Source organism: Lissotriton helveticus, chromosome 3_2 (genome assembly GCF_964261635.1).
Source record: "Lissotriton helveticus chromosome 3_2, aLisHel1.1, whole genome shotgun sequence".
NCBI classification, from domain to species: Eukaryota; Metazoa; Chordata; class Amphibia; order Caudata; family Salamandridae; genus Lissotriton; species Lissotriton helveticus.
In genome coordinates, this window is record NC_136062.1 from 4131641 (window position 1) to 4145534 (window position 13894).

At 44.6% G+C, this 13894-nt stretch overlaps 1 protein-coding gene across 1 annotated transcript in view; it reads left to right on the forward strand.

Moving 5' to 3' along the window:
• Nucleotides 1-363: 363 nt before the first annotated feature.
• LOC144826413 (lamin-B3-like) overlaps nt 364-13894 on the forward strand; it is a 484608-nt gene continuing 471077 nt past the window's right edge. The window contains exon 1 of the mRNA XM_078684729.1: nt 364-1013. Coding sequence (XP_078540855.1) covers nt 637-1013 — 377 coding nt within the window. The 5' untranslated portion in view covers nt 364-636. The remainder of the gene's footprint in view (nt 1014-13894) is intronic.

Genomic DNA, 13894 nt, shown 5'->3' on the forward strand with positions numbered 1-13894 from the left:
ATGGTTTAGTAGTATCATAAATACTGAAATAAATTAAATGATGACAATATTGGATCAAGTATAGCTGATTCAAATAAGTTGCATCAATATAATATAGGAGGCAATTGAGTTTAATTTGAATTACCAATGTGCACTTACAAAGTTGGATACCATGGGAAGCACCTTGCACTATCATAGCAGTAATGTAAAAAATAAATGAGTACCCTTGTGTTTGGACCACTGTCCTTTACGTCACATAGGTCCTTGAATGCTATCCCTTTAAAAAACCTCGGCAATGAACCTGCTGTCGCTTTAGCCCCGCCCCTTATCTCTACAACTACGCACTCTAAGAGCTAATCAGCTTCTGAACCAGAGAGAGGGGGCTTTAAAGTGCCGACAGAAGTGTTTTGATGGTGCTAGGAAAGGGTGGACTGGCCGACGGCTTCTGGCTGTGTCTGTCGGCCTTTAAGTCCTTGTAACACTCGCTCACTGGACGGTGACAGCGCATTTACAGGTGTACCTCATAGACAGATTGGGCGGAGCTGCTTGCTGGCTTATGTAGTTCGAAGTGTCTCTGTAGCTGTGCCTGGAAACTGAAGGCTGCAAGTGTGCGTACCGTTATCAGCTGCACCGGAGCAGAAGTCTACAGCGGGAAAGATGTCCGCCTCAACGCCGACGAGCACCAGCCGGATGGGGGAGCGGACTCGAAGCTCCTCTACGTCCTCCTTCCAGTCTCCGAGCAGCCCGACCCGGCTCAGCCGGATGCAGGAGAAGGAAGAGTTGCGGCACCTCAATGACCGCCTGGCCGCCTACATCGAGCGGGCGAGGGCGCTGGAGGCCGACAAGCAGCTGCTGCGCGTGGAGCTGCACGAGCGGGTGGAGACGTCGTCCCGCGAGCAGAGCAACCTGCGGCTGCTGTACGAGACCGAGCTGGCGGACGCCCGCAAGATGCTGGACGCCATGGCTAACGAGAGGGCGCGGCTGCAGGTGGAACTGGGGCAGACCTGCGAGGAGCACCGGCAGCTACAAGCCAGGTCCGACAGCTAGTTGGTTGGGATGGAGGGCCATTCTTCCATTTCCCGCCGAGTACCACACTTTCTCAGTGAGGCATGGCTGCCAAGTGTCCCTATGGGATGGGGGAATAGCACTTACCCACTGGGAACTTTGACGCCCATGGTACACTGTAGCAAAAGCTAAACTGCAAGTCCCAGAATACAACTTGCGACACTCCTGCCACCTGGCAGCCTTGCCTCCCTGTCATGTCTCTCTCTTCCTGCCTACTGGGATGCGTCGCCACTTTAATAAGTATACACCTCTTTGTCTTCTCCCTATTCGACCTTGCGATTGTTCGGTGCTTTATTGTACAGTTCCTCCCATTCCTGGCACTGCCCCCTTGCCATTTTTACTAAGGGTGCTTTAGTAGAGCTACCTGATAGAGTACGTTGAAGCACATCGTAAACCTAGGCTGCACCCGTACTCGAAACCTTGCCTGTAATATGTTCTAAATTGTGCCCCAGACAGATTGTCCCAACAGTGACTTTTTGGTCCAAATAAAATCCCATCTAGTTTCTCTTATGAACAGGGCCATTTTCGACATTGTCACGTCCCTTCTAGTAGCATAACCACGATCCCACTTAATTTTGGAACTCATTTAAACCGAGGTCAACCTGTGATGACTTGTGACACTCCTCTGACACTAATACTTGATATTTATTTTATCTCCAAATGAAGGTCACTTTTCCTTGAACGAACAAATGAAAATTAATCTTTGGTGGTGTTTTTATTTTAACTATGCTTCAGGCTAGTGTTAGCTCAGGGATGATATGCAATGGTGGCTGCACCGTTCTTGTATGAACTGGTGAAGAAGAGCGTTAGTTCATTGCCAGGGTGTCTGCCAACTCTGCTTTTGTAACACAGGTGACATTTAGGCTCGCAGCTTATTTGATTCTTTTTGAAATTCATGATTTCATGGTGCAGACTTGATGCAGAATGGCTCATTCTCTGTAGTAGGATTGTTTTCAAATGTAATTGAAGATGTGTTCTTAGTTTTTATACTGCTGTCCTGCTTTAAAATGTCCCTCGTGGTATTAAGTGCGCTCCGCTCTGCTAAAATTAACAATCCCATTCGAAGAAATTTATTAATTTACTGTGTTGTAAGAGTCTCAGCGTACTACTTTCCCCTGTGTACATTGTACTAGTATAGTGCAGTAGACTCTTTTGAACCAAGATGAGTAAGGTAAGGGCATCTTTCCCCTTTTACGTGTGATGGCGAGCGATTACCAGTTCAGGACTAACCTACTCACCTGGGCCCATAAAAACGCATTCAACCTTTAAACCGGTACTCTATTTTCCTTCCTGCCTATCAGTGATTTATATTTAATACCTGTATACCATAACTTAGCAATTCCTTGTCACTTATACTTACTTATCTCACTTAGGAAATTTAGGATCAGGATGGTAGTATAATAGGTCATATGACAATTCACCTTTATCATAAAATAACCACAGATTCGGGGACGTTTTAAACACTTTATCTATGCAATATTTTGTGAGTCAGGTACCAGAACAATGCAACCAAAGACTTTTCAAGTTGAAAAATGACGATCAATGTAATATTGTTTAAAGATTTAGCAAACTAAATTCTAGACATTGGTACCTGGGAAGGATGAGATAAGAAAAACGGTACAAGGACATACCACACAGATTTATATTTACCTAGAATGGTGTGAAGACCAACCCCTGGCCAAGGGCTGGAAAAGCAAACGGCTCCCGACTAATCAGGAGCCAACAGGTCAGGACAGGTGCAGTACAGGACAGGTAACCTCCGCTAAGTGCAACACCAGTGTTACACTCCTCTCTACGGCTTCTCTCCGACCCGACTGGGTAGATAGCTTTTTCTCCCTCAGCAAACTTCCGATTCTTCTGTCAAAGTGCTGAACTAGCACTTTGCTCTCGATTCTCCTTCAGCATACGTTGGGTCAGTGACAGGTCTGTGACAAATCAGACAATCTAACTGACTAAGCCTACCTTAGTTATACCATTTTCAGGGCATGTACCACCCCCCAGTTTTGCAAATTTATGTATCCCCTGTATTTGATTGGTCAGAAAGACGGGGAGAGGTCATCACACCATACCAGTATAAACTCATTTTCATTCAATGTAATTGATCGATGTTCCCTTTCCATAATTTACTTTCCAATGAATTTAATTCCACCCAGCAATATTTAGATTCAATTCATATACAATGTATTAATTGCAGTCAGTATTTCCTTCTTTATTCAGCTCAAAGGATTAAGTTCCCAGAGACATCACGGGTAGGATGGGAATTGGCTGGAGCTCAATGACAAAGCTTCAGTGATTCAATGTTCTGTATGCGCATGCGTAACCTTTTTCAAAATGGAGTTTGCGACACCCTTCTGGCCCAAATGCAAGCTATCAATAAAGTCAAATAAGAACATATTAGAATGCAAAAATAAATATATGTACTGTACACCACTTCTTTCTACTCTGATAAGAGCGCGCGAGGTCACCCAGCCAATAATTTCGCCGTTTCCGGCCTCGGGCCCATATACTTTCAATTTACCATATACATTGATCGGGCGACTTCACGGGCTCTACCAATTTGTGTGTGTTTCCCTACTGTTATTACTCAGCGTACCCGACTTACCATCCACCGACACGGGTACCTATGACCTCAACGGATCAGGGAGCTAGCTGTAAAAGGAAAGGCAGCAAAATACCAACCCAAAATGACATTCAATACTGTTTGTAAATGACCACGGACAACTGGAAGTTTTAAAAGCTTTATCTAAAGTTCGTTTTCGTTGAGCATTAAGTTTACAAGAATGAGGCAATCAATAATCAAGATAACGAAAAGTACATAACTATAGAGAAATAAAGTCAGGGTAATCATGGAAATGCTAATATGAGATGCAACAAGAAACGCTATGCATTTAAGGTAAAAATTCTTTAGATAGTTTAAGTAAGGCCGTTCTAGACCATATCAGAAAATGACAAACTGCAATGCAAAATATGATTTCTAAAAGGTAGGATAACATAGGATCAAGTTAAGAAAATATGCAATTGACTTTACGTTTCAATAGTTGCGGCAAAAGCATGGAAAAATCAACATGTGCAAAGGTGTGTCTTTATTAAAGCAAAAGACAGAAAATTAGGAAGGTGCAAGTTCAAAGAATTTAGAGCAATATTTACCTAGACTGGTGTGAAAACCAAACCCTGGCCATGGGTCAGTTAAGGACAGGAAACCCTCAAGGAAGGATACCCCTCAAAGGACAGCAGGTGCAGAATGGACACCCCGGACAGGACAGGATACCCTCAGATTAGGAATCAGGACAGGACCCTCAGGACAGGACAGCAAACCCTCAGGACAGGACCGCTCAGGACAGGACCACACCCGCAGTTTGGAAGCAACGCCTGCGCTCCACCCTCTCTGCAGCTATCGATCAAGACCCCGATTGGATCAGCGAACTCCCAGCAAAGTGCTTCGCCAGCACTTTAAGGTTCAGTAGAACCTTAGTCTATGGTCAATTTCGGACAGAGTGCTCCGCAGCGCTCTGTATCTCCAGTCACCTATTGAGTATGATGGGTCAGTGACAGGTCAGCTAAACCAGACAAGTCGGACAATTTCCCTAGGTGAACCCAGGGTAGATATACAGTTTGGGGACGGTGTACCACCCCCCAATGTTGCAAAGTGTCAGAATCCCTCAATTTGGATTGGTCCTAAGGTAGGCTTTGGGTAACACACCAATCATAACACACTATTTGGATGCCTAATTTGCATATTTGGGTACCGCCTAGCAAGATTGGGGTTCCCATGAGAAACTGCAGAGAAATACAATTGACAATTAACATTGTTGCCGAGTAGGGACACATGGCTCCATTTTCCTGGGTTTTCAGGTCAGTTCTCAGGAGCATCTTGCCCATCTCTGCCAGCTGGCCAAGTTCCACCAGTCAAGGCTGTCAGTTCCCCAGATGGAGGAGCATGCGCAGAAAGGCCCTCCAAGATGGCATTCAGTTCAGTCAGACCCCCATTCCCCGCGGAACATGAAAAGTAAGCGAGAACAAATTAATACATAGAAATAACATTATGAAAACACATCACAAGGTTTGTACTTTCAACTTATCACTATAAAATATACTTATGCAACCTAAATGTTAGCCACATATAAACAGGCACAAGAGCAGTGGCACGAGCAGTACCACGTTACAGGCAAAGCTATGTATTACGCATGCGCATAAATTTCCCTCCAAACCTGCAGACGCGTCAGGACACGTGAGTGTGGCTGACGCATGCGCCGGCCCTTACTTCCAAGCAGCGGCCATTTTAAAATACTTGAGTTAATTATTTTAGTAAAACACATAGGCAAGCGTCGGGAAACCTCGTTTAAACATAGAATAAACATTAGTAAGACGTACAAAATATTACCTTGTTACACATAAACGAGGTTCATGAATTCGGCAAGTCGCAAAATATGCGAAGCTTTGCTTCATCAATCCCCTCTTTGATGATATTTACTATCATCACAAAATAAATGGAACCAGATGCCAACTTATCACACCTTGTACATCTCTATCTCTTCCAGCAATTTGCTCAACTTTTCTTTCTCATCTTTAGTAGGGTGAGAATTCTTCACCCTTTTGTATATCTGATTATTCATTTCCTCTAATTCAAGCTCATCCACACTTCGTTTCACTCCTCTGGCATTCACTTGATGCTTTCCGGTGTGTTTGTGACATTTGCAACAGGCAAATATGAAAAATAGGATAAGACCTATAATTCCAATTGGCATCAGTATCTTAAACAATAAGCTTTTACCTATGCTAGCAAACCAATGACCTACATTTGAGAGACCATCTACCAGTCTCTTCCAGGCACTGTCAACCTCGAGTGGTTTGAGTTCCCTTTCCAAATTAGTAATGTTTTTCACATATCTTTTGAGCTGCACACTTTTGTCCGGAATATAAGTGCAACAATGTTGCGCCTTCAACATCCGGCAGACTCCGCCCTCCTTTGCTAATAAGGTATCAAGAGCAAGTCTGTTCTGCAAAACCATTGATCTGATCGCAACCATTTCGGTATTGACCAGCAGAAATCCATGAGCTGTGTCAGTAGACAACGCATCCACTATAGTGGACAATTTGCAAATTCTGTGAGTGTTCAGAACCACTCCCACTCCAGGTATCAGTGCACTGAAAATACTACCCATTATTTCACCTATACTTTCTCTTTTACTACGCACTAAGCCATTAGTATTTTCACTGCTTCCAGCAACTCCATTCACATGGTATATTTTCGGGAAGACAATGCCAAAATAGCAACTTCCATACCAGTGATCCGGCAATTTGAAATAAGCCTTGTCCCCACAAATATAATAAATTCCAGGAAACACAGGCTCTGACCCATTTTTGAAACCCCAACCTCCAATTACCTTGTAATTATGTTCGCATTCACTGGAACCAATGAAAATGTTATTATAATAGCTAGTCTTCTCGCGGTGAAGACATAGCTTGCCTTTCTTTTCAAAATCCAGCAACAGAGCAGGACCCGCCCCACCAGTTGAGGTGCCTTCCATGTTCTCTGCCCACCTTGGTCTTTTCTGACTTTCGTCATTTGCTTTCTTTTGTATTTTAATTCTCCTTTTCTCTGCCATGTTCAGGAACATCTTTTCCTGCTCACGCAAAGAACAAGTTATCTCTGTGTGCGTCACCTATGTCAATATCACCAATAGTCAGAAAGTAGTCTCCCATATATCGTATTACGTCGCTTTTTGTATGTACAGGATTCAAGTTCCCACGTATAGGAAGCTCAGAAAAGATCACGTCATTATTAGAGTAATAGTACTGTAACGGTCCTCTTTTGTAAAATAAACTAGCTAAAATGCTACAGGAGATTCCGTATGTCAGCGGCAAGTGATGGTATGTCACGCCTTCAGCTACAGAGGTAGGTAGCTTCATGCAGACATAGCAATCTTCAATTTCCATAGTCTCTACATAGTGTATTAACAAGTTTGCGAAAACATTTAAGCGCGTCTTATTTTTAATTCCATGATATTGTAGTTCTCCCTCATCTGATGCTTCTAAGTCTTGTTTTGTTTGTCTCAGTGCTCTCTCATGTCTGGCTACACTCTGTGTTGTCAGCTCCTCACTGTCAGTATTTACAATTTCAGTAGGGACAATATTAGTATTTTTGCTTACAGCAAAGGGAATGAACACTGTTAGTCCTATCCAGAGTAATATCAGTATAACTATACTACATACACATACCTTGCAGCATGTTTTGCAACGACTGCAACTAGGTCTACCATTCACGTTTGAATCAGACATTTTGGCTCAGAAGAAGTTTCTCGACCCCTCTTTGTGTCTTTACACCAGTAGCTTACTTTGTGCAAATTCACGGTGGCTCGTCTTCTTCTTCGGCAGAGTACTCAGGGACGGGTTCTCCGTCACTCTCGTCAGTTAGATCAAGATCTTCTTCAAATTCTTCCAACACAAGTGTCCATTCAGGTGACTTGTACTTTTTGTTTTGTCTCTTTATTCGATCACTCCTTCTTTTGGAAGTGTCTTCTGGTTGTCCTGCTATGCGAGCACTTCTCCTTTCTTCTGCACGTTTTTCTTCTACCGTTTTTATTCTCAGTCTCAATTTCTTTATGTATCCAGGCTCAATGTGCTTTCTTTTCTTAAGTCTTTTAGTGGGTACCGAGACCTCGTTCTCTTCTCTTACCCTTTTATTTTCATTAGTTTGTGGCGATTCTGTTTCAGTTTCTTCCTCTTCTATCTGACTATTTCCAGGGCTAGCATCTATTTCTTCTGCCTGGTTACTAATCTGGCCTTGTTCAGGAGAATTTTGTTTTTGCTTTTCAAATGTCTCTGTTTCTGTTTCCTGAACACGTTCTTCTAATCCTATCTGATCCTGTTCAAGCACTTCGATCTCTGTACTTTCTTCTGCTCGAACTATTACGCTATGTCTAGTCTGTCCCTTCCCGATATCAGGAGTCAGTGGAGGAGTATCAATCACTTGCTCTGTATCCTTCACTTGTTCAGTATCTGGCACTTGCTCTGTATTATCCACTTGTTCTGTATCAATCACTTGTTCTGTCCCTGTCTGACCTTCTCCTTCCTCAGTTTTGATGTGAATCTCAAGATTCTGAGGTTCTTCGCCTGTGCCTTGCTTTTCCTCTCTAGTCCACTCTCTACCTTCCCAAAGTCGCTCACTTGTTCGAATGGGGTCTTCAGTGAGATCAATCCATGGAATCCACTCCTCTGGCCATATGCTCGGCAGCTCGTCTTCAGCTACTTCTGGCTCAGCTTCTTGGACCCCTTCAGCAGGCTGGGCTCCTGGTAGTTCGTTATCAACTATTCTTGGGCCAACATCTGCTGATTCTGCAGCTCGACTGGTACTGGGCTGTACGTCGTCAGCTACTTCTGGTCTGGCTCCTGCAGAGTCCTCTGCTGGACGCCCTTCTTCTTCAGGCTCCTCGTCTGGTAATACCTTCTGGGTGTGGCTGGCGTGTACCCAGCGTGGAACCCCTGCACACTTTACTGCTGTGGTAGTTACCAGGATCACCTGACGTTTCTCTCCCCACCTTGGCTCCAGGCAGCTCTTCCGAGTATGTTTCTTTATCTTCACCCAGTCCCCCGGGACCAGTTTGTGGAGGGGAGTCGTTGGATTGAGGATGGCGTCTTCTCCGATCTGGCGAGAGATAGAACGCACTTGGTCACCCAATCTCTTGCAGTATTCAAGCACCAAATCATCAGTAATACTCAACAGTTTGCTTCCTGGCACCCATGCTTGTCTCATCACTCTTCCCATAATGATTTCATGGGGACTTAGGCCTGTCTTGCGGTCAGGAACACTTCTGAGTCCCATCAGGACCAGGGGCAGGGCCTTCACCCAGGTCAATTTAGATGCATCACACAGTTTTGCTAGTCTGTTTTTGATAGTTCCATTTATTTGTTCCACTACTCCAGAAGCCTCTGGACGGTAGGCACAGTGAAGCTTTTGTGAAATTCCAAAGGCCTTACAGAGTTCGTCGATCACTTCATTATGAAAATGTGAGCCTTGGTCTGATTCAATAGTGACTGGAACCCCGAACCTAGGTATTAGTTCTTTCAATAAACACTTAGCTACTGTTTTTGCGTCATTTTGGGGAGTAGGGAAAGCTTCCACCCACTTTGAAAATAAACAGACCATGACAAGGACATATCGCTTCCCTTCATAACGGGGCATGGTGATGAAATCAACCTGTATTCTCACAAAGGGACCCCCGGACTTCCCAATTTTTCCCAGTTCCACCACTGTCTTCTTCCCTGGGTTCATCTTTTGACATGACAGGCACCTCTGGCAGAGGGACTCTGCTACTTTCCTGAACTTTTTACTGTACCAAGTCTGTTGGAACACTAGAATCATGGCGTCCCTACCAATGTGTGATCCTTCATGTATCAATCTCGCCATTGTGCTAAGTAAGTGTCTAGGTAACACAGGCATACCAGTTGGACCTAAGATGACACCATCCACACGTCTTGGTCTACACCCATCTTCCTTCCACTTCTCTCTCTCTTGCCAAGGTGCCGCCTGCTGCCACTCTTTCACTTCATCCCATGTAGGCACTTCTTCAAACACCTGAAGTTGGCAGCTGGTTCCTGGCCCCCCTTGTTTTGGATTTACGATATACCGATCTCTGGCGCACCATTGGGCCACTCGATCAGCAAAATCATTTCCCAGTGATACAGTGTCCATACTCTTCTTATGAGCAACACACTTCACCACTGCCAGTTCCTTTGGTAACTGGATTTCCTCTAAAAGGTCTTGAACAACTTTTCCATTTCGAATTGGGGTACCTGATGAAGTCAGGAACTCCCTCTGTAGCCACAACTGGCCAAAGTCATGCACAACCCCATAACAGTACTGACTGTCAGTATACACTGTTATGCGTAGGTTCTTCCCAATTTGGCAAGCTTTTATCATAGCAATCAATTCAGCTACTTGTGCAGACTTTATGTGATATAGATAACCTGCTTCTTCAATTTTGGTTAAGGAGACTACCGCATAGGCAGCACTCAGGCCTCCTTGTTCATGTCTCAGACATGAACCATCCACAAATAATTCCTTGTCATGCACAGGCAATGGTGTTTCTTTAATGTCTGGACGTGGCTTGGTATTAAATTCTGTTAAATCAATGCAATCATGCTCATCATCCACCCCACCTTCCATATCCATTGGGTCGGGGAGTAAGGTGGCAGGGTTCAAAATACTGCACCTAACAATGTTTACATTTGCAGCACCCACAAGAATCCTCTCGTATTTAGTCAGCCGACTAGGGGTGAGATACTGAGTTTTTCTCCTGGTCAGTAAAATCACCACTCCATGTGGGACATACACAGTTACCGGATGTCCCATGACAATGGACTCACTCTGCTCTAAACTTGCGCAGGTAGCAGCTACTGCTTTCAGACAACCTGGTAATCCAGCAGCTACTGGATCCAGGGTGGCAGAGAAATATGCCACAGGCCTTCTCGTTGTGCCATGATCTTGTGTCAGGACTGACAACGCACAATTATCACGAGTGTCACAGAATAGGGCAAATTCTTTGGAATAGTCTGGCATTCCCAATGCAGGGGCTGTACACAGACAATCTCGCAGTTTGGTGAAGGCTGTTAAGCTTTCATCATCCCATTCTACAACATCTGGTGTTCCTCTCTTGGTCATTTTTATCAAGGGCCTAGCTAGGACTGCAAATCCCAGAATCCACTGCCTGCAGTATCCTATCACACCCAGGAACATTCTGATCTCTTTCCGAGTACGGGGTAACTGCATCTTTTGTATTATTCTCACTCTTTCTGACGTCACTTTCCTGACCCCTTTCTCTATCTGGTGCCCCAGATATTTCACTGATTTTGCACAGAACTGTAATTTGTCAGGGGCCACTTTATGTCCTTTCTCACTCAGATGATTCAGGAGTGCAATGGTGTCAATCACACAATCCCTATGACTTTTAGACGCCACCAAGAGGTCGTCTATGTATTGCACTAAGACAGAGTTTCCAGGTAAGACCAAAGTTTCCAAACATTTTTTCAAGATCTGATTAAAGATAGAGGGGCTCTCTGTGTACCCTTGAGGGACCCTGTTCCAGACATACACGTGACCATTGAAGGCAAATGAGAAAAGAAATTTGCTATCTGGATGCAAGGGAATGGAAAAGAATGCATGACACAGGTCTATCACAGTGAACCACTCAGCATCCCAGGGAATCCGATACAGAATCACTGCTGGGTTCGGGACAATAGGGCAGCAGGGGACTACTATCTTGTTGACTTTTCGTAGGTCCTGCACTACTCTGTACTTGCCACTAGGCTTCTTGATGCCCATAATCGGTGAGTTACATGGGCTACTCATTACTTCCTGTATGATGTTTCCTTCTAGCAATTTCTGTATTTCCTGAGTGACACCTGCTCTCACTTCTGCATTCATCCTGTAGGGTTTAGTATTGGGGTATACTGCATTGTCCTTGATTGCTATCTGGATGGGGTCCACGTTTTTCATTAACCCTACATCTTTCCCAGTAAAGTCCCATACCTCTGGCTTTACTGCTTCTTGGAGTTCTTTGGGCAAATCTTGCATGGTCATTCGTTTAATTTCTGAGTCAGGTCTGATTAACATTAATTTATAAATGCCGTCTTCATCTGGGGTCTGAATTTCAACACCTTTGGTGTGCAAAAGATGGTACAGTTCATTTTGCACAGCAAATCACGTCCCAGTAAATTCACTGGACTGGTGTCGCAAACGACAAATCTATGCATTTCCTTAAAGTTTCCAATTGAGATCTCCATGGGCTTGGTAACAGGAGTACTAATCAATTGATTAGATACACCCACTACTTGGATGGCTTCTCCCGAGAGGGGTAGGTTTGGAACGTCCACTGTTCTCACAGTAGAACGGGTAGCGCCAGTGTCCAACAGAAAAGTGACATCATTTCCGTCAACCTTTCCTTCAATGTATGGTCCAGACTGGTCTACCGGCAAGGAGGCGCCAAGTACGCACTCCTCGTCCTCCCCTCTCAGGCCCCGTCAGTACTGGTCATCACAAAGGAAGGTATCATTCAACAGATACTGCGAAGTTGCTGCATTTCTGTTCTCATTGCTTTCCCAGACTTCTATCTCATCACCCTCTGCGCCTTTTCCCCTATGTACTTGCTTAGGAGCTCGGGGCACCTGAACCGTTTTTACCTGTGGTTGAGTCTTTCTTGGTCTTTCTTTCTGCGTCTGTGGAGTTAAATCAGGTGTTTTGGGGTTATCGTCAGGCAAATAAGGACACTCGTTACGCCAGTGTCCAATTTCTCCGCACTGGTGACAGGGAAATTTCTTCATAGCCTCCTCCCTGCTCATTTTGGGCCGGGGCTTACCTCCTCCCCCACCCCCAGGACTTTGGTTCTGAGTGTTTTTGACCATGTTACTCAACTGTTTTTCCTGCTGTTCTGCGAGCTTCACCTGAGCCCACATGACCTTTTCCTTGAGTGCCTTTTTCTTTTCTGCCATCTCGTCCTCGCAGTACTTTGCGTACCGCAGGACCTCGTCTATCTTTTTGGAGTGCCAACAAATTTTGTTATCCTTTATCCACTGACAAATTTCAGGCCTTAAACCGTTTACAAACCTGTAAATGAAGTGCGTCATATCCTTCATCTCGATGTTATCTATACCACTGTACGTTTTAAACACCTGCAACAGCCTTTCATAAAAGGAGTGCACTGTCTCGTCTCTCTCCTGCGTGGTTCTATCTATCCTGGTCCAATCAGTTTCCTTTGCTGGCACCTTATTTTTCAAATGCAGCATTACTTGTTCGTATTTTTTCATCACTTCAATCGACGGCTCCCCTGTGCTAGAGTCCCTCGGGTACTCCTCACTAGGCCAGCCTATGGCAATTTTACACTCGGTCCATAGATCTACCGGGACCACAATGTCGAAAAATCCATCCAGGTCTTTCCACAGGCATTTTTGCACTTTTACGAACCTTTCCACTTGCCGGTACCAGTCAACTGGCTTCTCGCGTAATTTCGGGAAATCGTTAGTAAAAGACACAATATCCTGTCTGGACCATGGAACGTGCACATACCTCCCACCTGGCACTTCACGCATGGGGCATAATGTATCGGGCTTGTCTACTTCTCTCAAAGGGAACTCAGGGGTGGCTTGTCTGGATCGAGCCTCATCTTTCTTTCGTGCCCACCTGCTTCTCCATTTTTCCACATCTCCCCATTTCTGCAAAACTGCAATCAACTCTTTAATCTGCAACTTTTTCCCTGACACATTCAAGTTCTCTATATCTTTGTCTGAGAATTCAGCTCTGTAAGGTTTTTGCAAGGGCTTGGATCTTGAAATATCTACCCCCATACTAGCTGCAGTGTCTGTCAACTTTTCGTGGAGCACCCTAGTACTTCTGGTAAGGCTTTTACACATAAACAGCAACTCTTCTTCAGAATAGGTGTTTAATCTGTCTAATCCCACATTTCCTGCCATCAATTCCTCTATTTCTACCCTCAGCTTGTAGAGGTCTAAAGGTTTCGTTTGCGGAGTCTGTTTTTTCTAATTCACGACTCCAATTCTCAATTTCTTCCGGAGTTATCAAAGAAACACTCCTAGTACCTGACGTTGATTCTAATTTAATTTCTTTTGCATTAAAAGGATTATGCCTCTTCTGCACTCCCTTCCCGGTCTGTTTGTTTGGCAGGTCCAAAAACGCAACTTCGGACTCGCACTCACTGGACTGATCGTCTATCAGTAGGGGCTCTTGCCCCGGCGGGGCCATGATTGGGTTCATAACTGGAGGGTTTGGACTTCCTTGATTATTCCCATACAATGGAACCACTGGTCTGATTGTTACCGGAATAGTCAAAGCCTCAGG